The sequence below is a fragment of the Amphibalanus amphitrite genome, unplaced genomic scaffold (assembly GCF_019059575.1).
Source record: "Amphibalanus amphitrite isolate SeventyFive unplaced genomic scaffold, NRLGWU_Aamphi_draft 000920F_arrow, whole genome shotgun sequence".
Taxonomy (NCBI): Eukaryota; Metazoa; Arthropoda; class Thecostraca; order Balanomorpha; family Balanidae; genus Amphibalanus; species Amphibalanus amphitrite.
The window spans coordinates 25,367-38,656 of record NW_024882414.1 but is presented as its reverse complement, the minus strand read 5'-3'; the positions used below and the strand labels follow the sequence as shown (position 1 = coordinate 38,656).

The 13,290-nt window shown below is 48.3% G+C and overlaps 2 protein-coding genes across 2 annotated transcripts; both read right to left on the bottom strand.

The window, feature by feature from the left end:
- Positions 1-4,648, bottom strand: LOC122368066 (neurogenic differentiation factor 4-like). The gene is made up of 5 exons (XM_043341692.1): positions 4,613-4,648; positions 3,598-3,656; positions 1,070-1,189; positions 659-869; positions 1-382 (listed from the first exon to the last, which is right to left on the bottom strand). Exons 1-5 carry the CDS (start codon positions 4,646-4,648, stop codon positions 224-226), a joined length of 585 nt encoding a protein of 194 aa, XP_043197627.1. The 3' UTR covers positions 1-223.
- A 552-nt stretch (positions 4,649-5,200) lies between these two features.
- Positions 5,201-13,192, bottom strand: LOC122368073 (keratin-associated protein 16-1-like). Its single transcript, XM_043341704.1, has 2 exons — positions 13,075-13,192; positions 5,201-6,090 (listed from the first exon to the last, which is right to left on the bottom strand). The coding sequence occupies exons 1-2, from the start codon at positions 13,145-13,147 to the stop codon at positions 5,357-5,359; spliced, it is 807 nt and encodes a 268-aa protein (XP_043197639.1). The 5' UTR covers positions 13,148-13,192; the 3' UTR covers positions 5,201-5,356.
- Between the last annotated feature and the right edge of the window lie 98 nt (positions 13,193-13,290).

Genomic DNA, 13,290 nt, shown 5'->3' with positions numbered 1-13,290 from the left:
AAAAGCCTCTTGCATAAACCGTAAAACGCCATAATCACATCACTGATAAGCATGTCGTTGTCTACGCTCATTACTCCTTAGCGCTCAAAAAGTTTTTTTTTCTTGAAGTTTACGCTAACTTGCTACGGATATTGATTTTGATATTTAAAGTATAACAGCACCCATAGAGTAAGCGCATCTGCAGGGTCGAACAGCGGCTATGTCGGTTGCGCCTGGCTGGACCTCAGTAGGCGGCCGAAAAGGCGGTCAGCTGATCGCCGTCTGACCAGAGCTCCGGTATCACGTGACACTCCATCTGCGACGCCCCCGCTGAAGCGGAAGGGGGTGCCGGCTCCGCGACCTCGTACCCAGACGCGCGGTACGACTCCAGCGGCGGCAGCAGCTGCGAACAGAGGGGGCGTCGGCTTCGATAAGAGGACGGATTCGACTTTTAGGATCCGGAAACGGGGGCAAGACCTTCTGGCAAGCAAGCAAGAAGGCAAGCAGGAGCATGCATGAAATTCGATAATTTCACAGCTGACTTAGACTGACTCCGGATCCGCAGCCCTAATTATAATCATAAATGTGCACGCCTTTAAAATCATCAATGTGCACACATTTGCAAGTTTCGCATGAGTATTTGCATCAATGACCTGTTGATGACCTGACCTTAACTGACCTTGACCGAGCAGGGTCGCAGGTTGAGCGACCCGTTGATCTGATTGGCGGTGGCGTGGCTCAGCCCTCGCGACATGACACTGGCGTAAGTGATGGGGTCGAACGGCTCCCCCGTGGACAGGGTCTCCGAGAGGACAAAGATGTAGTTGCGCGCCATCCGCAGGGTCTCGATCTTGGACAGCTTGCTGGTGTTGCGAGCGAAGGGGATGTGCCTGTGAAGAAGGGATTGAAAACTGAAAAGGGTCATGAAGTTCGCCGTCAGCGTGTTTTAGAAACTGCGCGCTATTTTATTGAACAAATCATTGAAGAAGCAATTTTCTATCACTTACCAACCACTCATGGTTGTTAACAAAAAGAAATTGAGCAAAATATCCCGCCAGACATGTGTAGTAATTGTCAACGGCACCGTTACCTTCTCAATTTATCCAGGGCGGCATTGAGGCCGTGCATGCGACTGCGCTCTCGGGCGTTGGCTTTGGTCCGCTGGGTCCTTTGCGAGGTGGTCCGAGGGGTGCCAGCGAGACTCGGGGCTCTGAAAAGGAACAGACGACACCGGTCTTTTACGTGGTGACCCAGCACAGGCCATTTTGAGTCGCCAGATCAGGTCACTTCGTCAGGGTAAGAACTGTGACGAGACGGTCATTAGAGGCTTTTAGTCGAGGGCTGGAAATTTTGTCGGAAGGTTAGCAGAGTTTTAGTTTATACATCCCTCAGCCTTATTTGCTAGAGAACTGTCGCTGCACTGCTGTACTTTTGCGTTTGTAAATGCATATGTTATAGGCCGTATGAAAACCCAGTCCGTTTGCAAACGGCCTGGCCCGATTCAGGCCGTTTGCAAACGGCCTGGACAGCCCAGTCAGTATGCAAACGGACTGAAAAGTCAGGCCGTTTGAATACGGGCTGAAATTCCAGGCTGTATGCAAACCGCCTGAATTTTCAGGCTGTTTGGAAACCGTCTAGGCCGTATGACAACTTTCGAGACACCAGGCCGTTTGCAAACGGTCTAGTCACTTTGAAAACATTCGGGTCTGCATGAAGATAGCTGGACAATGTTGAGTTTGTTGAAGCACGACCATTTCATGACATTACATGGCACCATGAAATCATGGTCAGGAAGAGATTAGCAGAACTGAGGCCCGGCCCGTATAACGCCCGGTCGACCCGGGCTTCCCCCCGGACTTCAAAGTTTCGCCTTCCACCGCAATGGTCAAGTATTGCCGGCGTATGTACGCCACCGGCCAGCCGCCGGCGGTCAACCGGGCGCGGTGAGGACCGGGATATGATGAAGTTTTCATACAACACTACCATAACCGGTACTTCAACCCGCGCCGGGCCGGTGCTCCGAGATTTTTGGAAACTGCCGATGGCTATCTGGGGAACCGATAGAGCTAGAGCGCCGAAGAAAAACGCATTCGATAGCCCTTTCACAGACCTTTCTGGAGATTGCTGTCAGATTTGACCTTAGGTCAACGGTTTAGCCTCCAGAGGGCAAAAACTCCAAAAATAGTCGTTTTTACGGAAAGCGTTTTTTGGCAATAACTTTTGACTCAAAAGAGCCATGACATTACTTTTGCCAGCATCGTGTTTCTCTCGTCGAGACGCGTCGAATGAACTATACTTTGACCTTGAAAGGTCAACTTGAAAATTTGACCTCAGGTCAAGGTCATGACCTGACCGGAAAAGGTCATGTTGCATATCAGTCGATCCGCAACGTCGAGCCGAACACACCTAAGGCGTTTTCAGCGCTCTAGCACGCCTCTATCAGAAATTATTAGCGAAAAGCTGTTAGATTCTGTTCGTGACCTGGTATGACCTCGGGGACATAACAAGGGGCCACAGTTGCCATTTTCCGGTTCAGTGTGTCAATTTTACCTACATCTCGATGTTTGAGAGTGTCTAGAATAACGTTCGTGCAAAACAGACGCTTTTCAATTTTCTCCCGTTGACTTACAATGGAGAGGCCGCAAAATTGACCTGACCTCAGGTCATCGATATCAAAATTCCGAGATAACTATTTTATAGATAATGTTGCTCTTATCAATCGCTGAAAGTTTCATGACAATCGTTCAGTCGGTGTAGCTATGACGAGCATTCTTATTTTTTCTGAGGTTAGGTAGGTCACTTGGCGTGGTCTGGTGACCTGACCTAAGGCGACCTGGGTCTGAAATTTTCACAACATGTGCGGAAAAGATGCACAAACAGGTGTATCCGCAGGGGGGTGTTCAAACACCCCCCCCCCGGCCCGGCGTTTCTTGGTTCTACCCCGACTAAACCACTCGATCGTTTATATTCAGGGTTCTGCCATTTTCCCTCTCCAACGGGCCTGAAGTTTTCCCTCCACCTCCCCTTCCCCACACATCAATAAATACGAAACGGCATCCTCAAACAAAAAGCAGAAGTGCATCAGCAACACAATTTGCTTACGTCGCCCTACGTACTGCCTGTGGTGGCTTCACCAGGCTCCATCAACTGGAAGTTACTGGATGGCCGATAAACAGGCGGACCGAGAAATTGTATTATTAGTAATATTGTCGGGAAAACGGCCGGGCCGAGCATCTGCACAGTGAGAAAATGTTCGACGTAGACGAGTCATTCGGTAGAATGCGCAAGTATTCATGGATACAACCTGATCATCGACCAACCTGTATCCATTAAGTCATCTTCAGAGTCTGTTGTACTTTGCCAGACCGTTTGAAAACTGACTAGACCGTTTTCAAACTGTCTAGGCCGTTTCAAACTGCCTAGGCCGTTTTCATACGGCCTGATATTTCAGGCGGTTTGCAAACGGCCGACTTTTTCAGGCCGTTTTCAAACGGCCTGACTGGGCCAGGCCGTTTGCAAACGGACTGGGTTTTCATACGGTCTGTAACACATACATGTGTGATGAAACACATCAGCACTTCTGAATTATTTTGCTGGAATTTCTTCTCCCTGTCTTACCTGGCGAGAGCAGCGTCACCGGTGGTGCTGGTCACCTCCCCCTCACCGCAGGCCGGAGCCTGGAATCGGGAAAAAGATCAGATTAGGGAGCCTAATTGCTGAACCAGGGTTGTAAAATGTGATTACGGAGCGAGCGAAGCGAGCGTAGTCTTTCCTTAGATTAACGGAAATTTCTGAGTATGAGCGGCCGGCCGGCCGGCCGTGGTCACGCTTTTTCGAGGCTTATATCTCAGCAACCACTTGACCGATTTACACGCGGTAATTTTTGTAGGGTAGCTTCATTCCTTCTACCAAGTATTGGACTATTCCCGATGCATGTGGGTGACCCCTTATGCACGTGCCACGTGCAAAACGAAGAGGTGTCAGTTTTGTAATTGTTGCAATATCTCGGTAACTACTTGGCCGATTGCGCTGAAAGTTGGCATGTAGGTAGGCACCCACTAGGCACTGCATATACATGTGCCAGAGTTGGGGTGCTGCTGCACGTGCGCACGTGCAGGGGTCGTTTCCAGATCTCGGGAACGGCTGGACCGATTGCGCTCAAATTTGGTACACGGTTAGGGACCGGTTAGTAGGGTGCCGTGCACAAGTCAGTTGGGACCCATTTTGCACGTGCGCACGTGCAGGGTGCCGCTTCCAGATCTCGAGAACGGCTGGGCCGATTGTGCCCAAATTTGGCACATCGCTAGAGACCAGTTAGTAGGGTGCCGTGCACAAGTCAGTTGGAGGTACCCCCTCGCAATTTCGCACGTGCAAGGCCCACCCTCTCGCTCGCTCCGTTAGTCGCCCCAAAAGGCGTTATACTGGTGTAACTATTACCTAGTTCTGCAGTGTTTTGCCAGTGACAAATATGAGTGAGTAACATAATAGTTGTTACTTCCACGAATATCCACGCCACGAGGTCTCTAAAGTAGCAAAACAGCAGATGTATAGGTAGGTAGCTCATCGAATTCATCGAATTTCAAGAGCCGCGGCCCTACCATGATTAGACATGCTGGACACACCACGAACCCACCTTTCTCGTAGAACTGGAGCGGCCAGGAAAAGCCATTGTGGTGATCGGCCGACCCGGGGCGACAAAGGTAGTGACGAAGGCAGCCCCCTTCAGCGGTGGCGTTCGGAAGCTGCCGGTTATCTGCGTCCGTCTGCTTCCCCTGTGCTACCTCTAGCTCTGCTATCGGTCGTCTAGCAATGCCCTGCGGTCCTCTGAACAGCGAGGTCCACCGCCTTGTCTGTCGGGCCCGGCAAGCTGCCCCCGCTGCCGAACAGTGACCACACCGACCCGACTCCGCCGCAACACCGCCGCCGCCCGACGGCATATGGACGGGAACGATAGCGGCGATAACGTCGACGTCGATGAAAAGGGAGATAACCAGTTCGTCGGTTTCGACGGTGTTGCGCTTACCCATACCACCTGATGCTTCACAGTACCGGGCAAGGGACCTGCAAAAACTTCGTTATACAAAATTTTATAGGTATGCAGCGACCCTATAATGAAAATGATCGAGCGGAATGGGGGCTAATGGGGCATATTGTGAAGCATGTCGAGTGATGAAATTAAGTGCCGGATTCTCTGTCACCAGATATAAAAGCATAAACACAACATGGTATTCACATTTATTACGCCTCAATACAGCAGGAACATTACTAACAAATAAACGACAACACACAAGGGAAACACCAACAACTTAATACCGCGAGCCTCAGCGGTGGATCCCGGTGCCGCGAGCCTCAGCAGTGGATCCCGGTGCCGCGACCCTCAGCAGTGGATCCCGGTGCCCACCAAGTCTGCGCCGTCGGTGCAGAAGGACTGGGTGTGCCGGTGGCAGTAGTAGCTGCCCGGCACGCAGTTGGGGTTCTCGCGACACTCCGCCCGCCCGTTACGGACCACGCACACGCCGGGGGAGTCGTATGACCTCCCCGGGCACGCGCCGCCGCAGGGGTCGGACAGGGGGGCCACACACCGGCCGCCGCCGGCCGCGGACGGACAGCAGCGCAGGTCAGCAGCGCAGTCCGTGTCCAGCTCACACCGGGCCAGCGCCTGGTCCCGGGTCGGCGCCAGCGGACAGAAACCGGGCTTGGGCTTGGCGACTGGCACGCAGGTCGGCTTATACCGGCACAGTGGAAAGTCGCCGCAGTGGGGATTTGAACCCGGTATCACCGCGGTAAGACACTTATAGCCGACCGGGCATATGGCTTTTGCACAACGGTCCGGCGTGCAAATCGGCTGCGGAAGGCAGGGCTCGGTGACGCACTGCACTTCCTGCAGGAGACAAGTGAAGCCAGCCGGGCAGGTTTTGCGGGCGCAGTTGGCGGGACTGGTTCCGTTTAGCGGCGGGCTCTCGGTGGGTGTCGCTGGCGGGGGCTGCTCGGTGGGTGCGACGGGTACTGTGTCCACACACACCGGCCAGTAGTGGACGAGGTGGTCGCTCTGCACCAGCTGCAGCTCACACCTCTGTCCACCGGGGCAGCGCAGGTCGCAGATGCTGTTACCTGTGGAGGACACAAGGAGGTTACCTTCAAAGGGAGGCTAGTTATTAGGGGAAGTTGGTAGGCAAAATGTTTGGTAATACGGTCTTATAAACCTATCCTTTGGCATACCGGTGCGCTTATTAGCTTGAGCCTATAATTAGCCTGCTATTAGTGCAAGGGACGCACGTATTGGAATATAAAAGCGCACTTTTCAGACCACCATGCATACTGTGCCTCTTTAGGAACACACTGCACTGCACTGGTCGGACGGAGCTGCCAAGTATCAAGGCAAATAACGCAAAAAAAACGCGTCCTGCCGGGGGTGCGGATTTTCTAACTCCTCCCCTGCGTTTTTCGCGAACGCCGCAGTTTTTGGCACACCTTATCAAGTATTTCTTTTCTGAATATGTTGCTAAAATTTTAGACCAAGGTCACTCAAGGCCAGGTCACCAGGTCACGTCAAGTGACCTCACCTCATAAGGCTTCGATGCTTGCGTGACTGATCGCTTTGAAACTTTCAGCGATTGATAAGAGCAACAGTTTGTACAAAAATTATATCTCTGAATTTCGATATCGGTGACCTGAGGTCAGGTCAATTATGCGACCTCTCCATTATAATTCAATGGGAGAAAATTGAAATGCGCCTCTTTTGGGTAAATTTATTCTTCAAACAATCTCAAACACATAATTACAAGTTGACATGACACAAAAAGTAGAAAATAGCACCCGTCGTCACCATTCCTTATCTCCCTGAGGTCATCTCAGGTTACGAATGACATCTAACAGTTTTTCAGCGGATATCTTGTGATAGAGGTATGCTACAGCGATGAAAACGCCTTAGATGTGTTCAGTTCAACGATACGGATCGAATGATATGCAACATGACCTTTTCCTGTCAGATCATGACTTTGATCTGTCTAAGATGAAATTTTCAAGTTTTTCTTTCAAGGTCAACTTATAGTTCATTCGATGCGTCTTGACGAGAGGAACACGATGCTGATAAAAGTAAGCTCGTGCAAGGTTTGAGTCATAGTTATTGTAGAAAGATTGTTCCCGCAAAAAATCGCCTATTTTGGCAGTTTTTACCCCCCCCCCCCCCCCGTAGGCAAAACCGTTGACTCTGAGAGAAATACATACTCAAAATGAGCGTTGATAGGGCTATCAAATCCGCTTTTCCGGGGCGCTGAAGCTCTGTTGGTTTACGAGTTTTGCTCCGGTGTGTTGAAAATTGTCAACTTTCGACCTGAATTCGGCTAAATTATGCTTTCAATGACCTCTGGTGACCTGACCTTTGACCTGACCAAAAACGTGAGCGAAGTAATTTCGGCATTGTTTTTCACGCTCTATTGAACTCCACCTACCCCTTATCGCCACGTGGCCCAGGAGCCGAGTTAGAGGGGAGGGTGAGGTGTTCATTTAAACACCGCCCCCGCCCCCCTTCCTCGAGCAGGGCGTGGAAATCCAGGAGCCCCAACTGGGCGCGGGTTAAAAAACATTTTGTGTAAGAATCGCCAATTGCAAATTAGTTAGTTCATATGTCAGCAGAACTATTCGAGGGCTTACAACTGATCCCGACGTAAAACATATAGCGGAAAAAAAAATCGTGAAAGCTTCGTAAAATGTACGTACACTTATAAGCATGCTATAAGAACGCATTGTTATTATAAATTGTGTGTATACCGTTCTTTCATGGTTATACCTAAGGTTAACCAGCGCCCAGGTGGGGGTCTCTGCCAACTCCGCCATGGTGGCCGGTAGGCATTTGACCGCACCAGGTTATCTCGGAAAGTGAGAAAGCTGAAAAGACTCATAAAATAACTCGTTATAAGATCCTTTTACATCACAAACCTTATTTTGCGATCAGCTTAGGTCATTGGAGGTCACCAAACGTAAAAATATAGGTAATCTATTTTTCCTTTTTCGACAATTTATCACAAATCGGTGCAGCATACCTCGGGAACAAATAAAGTTACAGCGCCGCGGGAAAGGGCATTCGATAGCTTTTCAAAGGCTTTTCTGAGCATTGTCCTCAGACTTGCGGTTTAGCCTCCAGACTCCAGAGGGCAAAACTCAAAATTTGACAGAACAGGCTTGTTTTGCGTTGATTTTACAGCAACGCGTTTCTCTCGTCGAGACGCGTCGAGTGAACCATAAGTTGACATTGAATTAACCCGCGCCCGGCTGGGGGTCCTGGATTTCCACGTCCCTGCTGGGGGGGGGGGGGGTGTTTGAACACCCCCCCTTGTAACTCGGCTCCTGGGCCACGCAGCGATACGCGGAAGGCGGCGTTCGAAAGAGCGTAAAAAATAATGACGAAATCACTTCGGTCAATTTTTTGGTCAGGTCAAAGGTCAGGTCACCAGAGGTCATTGAAGGCAAAATTTCGCCGATTTCCAGGTCCAATGTCGAAAATTTCCAAGAAGCCAACGCATAACTCGGGAACCAATAGAGCTATAGTGCCGCGGAAAAGCGCATTCGATAGCCCTATTAACGCCCTTTCTGAGTAATTCTCTCAGATTTGACCTAACGTCAACGGTTTTGCCTGCAGGGGGCAAAAACTGCAAAAATAGCCGATTTTTTCGGAAACAGTTTTTCTGCAATAACTTTTGACCCAAGTCCTGTACGAGCTTACTTTTACCGGCATCGTGTTCCTCTCGTCAAGACGCATCGAATGAACTATAACTTGACCTTGAAAGGTCAACTTGAAAATTTGACCTCAGGTCAAGGTCATGACCTGACCGGAAAGGGTCATGTTGCATATCAGTCGATCCGTATCGTCGAGCTGAACACATCTAAGGCGTTTTCATCGCTCTAGCATGCCTCTATCAAAAGTTATTTGCGAAAAACTATTAGATACCATTCGTGACCTAAGATGACCTCAGGGCATAAACAAGGGTCACGGACACCAATTTCATGTTCAGTGTGTCTAAGCCACTTGTAATTCGGTGTTTGGGAGTGTTTATAATGTCTTTCGTCCAAAAGAGGCGCATTTCAATTTTCTCCCATTGACTTATAATGGGGAGGTCGCAAAATTGACCTGACCTTAGGTCATCGATATCAAAATTCTGAGATATACATTTTGTACATGCTATTGCTCTTAGCAATCGCTGAAAGTTTCAAAGCGATCGGTCACTCGGTGTAGCTATGACAGACATTGAAACTTTTTATGAGGTGAGGTCATTTCAAGTGACCTGGTGACCTGACCTTGAATGACCTTGGTCTGAAATTTTCACAACATGTGTAGAATTGATGTATGATAAGGTGTACCAAAAACGGCGGCGCTTCGCGCCGCCGTTTTTGAGATATTTGCGAAAAACCACAAGGGGGGGTGTTCAAACACCCCCCCCCAGCAGGGCGCGGGTTAAAAAACATTTTGTGTAAGAATCGCCAATTGCAAATTAGTTAGTTCATATGTCAGCAGAACTATTCGAGGGCTTACAACTGATCCCGACGTAAAACATATAGCGGAAAAAAATCGTGAAAGCTTCGTAAAATGTACGTACACTTATAAGCATGCTATAAGAACGCATTGTTATTATAAATTGTGTGTATACCGTTCTTTCATGGTTATACCTAAGGTTAACCAGCGCCCAGGTGGGGGTCTCTGCCAACTCCGCCATGGTGGCCGGTAGGCATTTGACCGCACCAGGTTATCTCGGAAAGTGAGAAAGCTGAAAAGACTCATAAAAATAACTCGTTATAAGATCCTTTTACATCACAAACCTTATTTTGCGATCAGCTTAGGTCATTGGAGGTCACCAAACGTAAAAATATAGGTAATCTATTTTTCCTTTTTCGACAATTTATCACAAATCGGTGCAGCATACCTCGGGAACAAATAAAGTTACAGCGCCGCGGGAAAGGGCATTCGATAGCTTTTCAAAGGCCTTTCTGAGCATTGTCCTCAGACTTGCGGTTTAGCCTCCAGACTCCAGAGGGCAAAACTCAAAATTTGACAGAACAGGCTTGTTTTGCGTTGATTTTACAGCAACGCGTTTCTCTCGTCGAGACGCGTCGAGTGAACCATAAGTTGACATTGAAAAGTCAACTTAACAATTTGACCTCGGGTCAAGGTCACACAAAAGTTCATGCTTCATATCAATCGATTCGTGTGGTTGAGCTGAACGCTTTTATGGTCTCCAGCATGTTTCTAATTCTTATTTTTTTGTCAAAAAACTGTTGGAGACTTTTCATGACCTGAGATGACATCCAGAGCATAAAAGGGGTCGAAGGTGCAATTTTCCGATTCAGTGTGTCATGGGCACCTGTTTCCCGATGTTTGATGGTGATTTCGTTAAAAAGAAGAGCATTTCCATGTTCTCCAGTTGACTTATGTAGGTATAATGGAGAGGTCGCAAAATTGACCTGGCCTTAGATTAGATTACCGATATCACAATTACAATTCCGAGATAGGTACATACGACTTGTTTGTATTTAGTTCCTCATGCAACAGCCGAGTTTCAAATCTTTGAGCCATGTTGACTCTAGGAATGACAAAATCACAAAGTTTTTTGAGGTAGGTATGGTTACCTTACTTGACCTGGTGACCTGCCCTTATGAACCTTGGGTCGAAAATTGCACATACGATGCAAAATTGATGCAACATAACCTGTTATGACTAAGTTTAACTAACTAAGTTAACTAAGTCTATAACTAAGCTAGTGGTAACTAAGTTTCGCACACACGCAAAAAAAAACTGACAGGTGTGACCATAAAGTCACCCCCCCCCCCGGGCGAAGGTTAACCTTCGCCCCAGTGGGGGGGGGGGCATATGTTACCACCCTGTCGCGTTTTTTGCGTGTAAATAAAAAACCGCGGCGCGTAGTGCCGCGCCGCTTGGAGTAGCTTTTTGTACATCAATTTCGGACAATGTGTGAAATTTTTGACCCCAGGTCATGTCAGGTCAGGTCACCAGGTCAAGTTAACTGACCAAGCCTAAAAAAGTTTGCAATCATGTCCAGCCTGCAGTGTTTGTCAGAAAGGTTTCAAACTTGGTGGATTGCATGATGTTATGGACGCCTACAATTTGTTTATCTCGGATTTTTTATATCCGTGACGTAAGGTCAGGTCAGTGTCGGGACCTTACCATTATAAGGCAATGGAGAAAAATGAAAATGCTTCTAGATCCGTGTGTACGCATAGGAATAGTCCAAATATTTCAGAATCACAATGATTTGGACCACCCGTGATGACCAAGGTGTCATTTTTGCTGATAGCCTCTAGAAAGGTCATCCGAGGTCATTTAAGGCTACAAACAGATTTTTGCCAATAACTCTCGATTGGAAAGAGATAGAACGCTGGGGATGGCCTCATTGTGTTTGTCTTGCCGAGACGCATCGACTGATATGCAACATGACCTTTTCCGGTCAGGTCATGACCTTGACCTGAGGTCAAATTTTCAAGTTGACCTTTCAAGGTCAAATTATAGTTCATTCGACGCGTCTCGGCAAGAGGAACATGATTCTGGCAATAGAAATGTCGTGGCTTTTTTAGTCGAAAGTTATCGTCGAAAAACACTTTTCGTAAAAACAGCTATTTTTGGAGTTTTTGCCCTCTGGAGGTAAACCGATGACCTGAGGTCAATTTTGATAATGACCTTATCATACGAAGCTTCAAAGCTATCGATTGCTTTTCCATTCGTTTTTCTAGCTATCATAGTTCCTGAGATAAATGCATGTTTTCTGAGAAATATAATGACATTTGGCAAATTTTGACCTTTGATGACCTCCAGTGACCCCAATATTGTTCTGAGATGAAAATGACATAAGTACTTTCAAACGTACGCCTTGAGAGCTATCGACTGCTTTTTACCGCGTCTTCCTAACCCTCTTAGTTTTTGAGTTAGAGGTGGGTGGTAACATATGCCCCCCCCCCCCCCCCACTAGGGCGAAGCTGGCTGAGACCGCCACTGGGGCGCGGGTTAACTTGAACTGCGGACCTGATCGTAGGGGACCTTGGGTAAAAAACAGAATCACAAATGATGCGAAATAAACGTTTCATAGCCTATACCAAGTTTTGCCGCGCTGCGCGCCGCGGTTTGCTGCATATCTATGGATCATTGCTAAAAGAAATACGAATCGGTGACCCATCTCCAGAGAAGAGTAGGGGAGAGTGGGGCAAAGCGGCCACCCGGGGCAAAGCGGCCATCCATCGTTTTAGCCCTCCACAGCTGGCGTCAGTTCCAATTAATGATTTCCAATTATACTTCTCTTTGCGGTCGTTCGAATGAGCCAGACCGGGGTTTCAGGCCCATCGCCATTGTTCTGTGAAACACGGAAAAGCATTTCTTGCCAGGTTACCAATTATGTTTACAATTTTTAAATGTTATTTTATTCCATAACCGTTTGGAATTTTTATAAGCGTTTTTGTCCATGCATTGCGTGGTTATCGTACATGCCTTCTACCAATTTTAATGCTTTTTACCCCACTAATAGCTGAGCTGAAATATTTTTGTCTCGGACGGTAGCGCGGGGCAAAGCGGCCGGGGCAAAGTGGCCAGCCCCCAATTGGCCATAAGTTGTTTCCATCTGGATAAAAACATTATTTATATTCAAATGTGTCGTCATGCATTCATCTTGGCCACTTTTCGGTTACATGAGTTACCAAATTATGCAATCAAATGTTTTTCCAAGAAAATTCTTTCTTTGTTTAGCAATAGGTGGGAAGATAACAAAGTAAACATCCATCTTCCCTTAAACCTTGTCACCATCAAATACCCTAGTCGTGCATGAGGCAACTATTCTGTTTCTCATATCGGGACTTGAGAAGTCGCCAGTGGCCGCTTTGCCTCAGGGATGGGGCAAAGTGGCCAATATGCTATAGGTTTAAAGTTTTGTCAATATCTCCCATATGTGAACGCCTTTGGAAATGAAACGCAGTTGGAATAAAAGACAATTTAATAGGGATCACATTGGTATAGAAAGAATCTTTCCAAGTTTAAAAATCAAGCGTCGGCATCGTTAGAAACGTTAGGGTGGCCGCTTTGCCCCACTCTCCCCTACTCACTGTGCACTAGGACTGTCTGAAAGGTCACCAGGGCCACCATCACCCTCAGTGGACACAGGGAGAGGGCCGCCATACCGCCGGTGCGGGGTGCCGGCGGTCCAAGCGGGACGCGACTGACGACCGGCCTCCTCATCAGCGTCTGCGAGTGACAGCAGTCGGCGCCACACGCCCACGTCACGAACCTGTCCGGTTCCGGTGGCGAGATCCGCAGCCCGG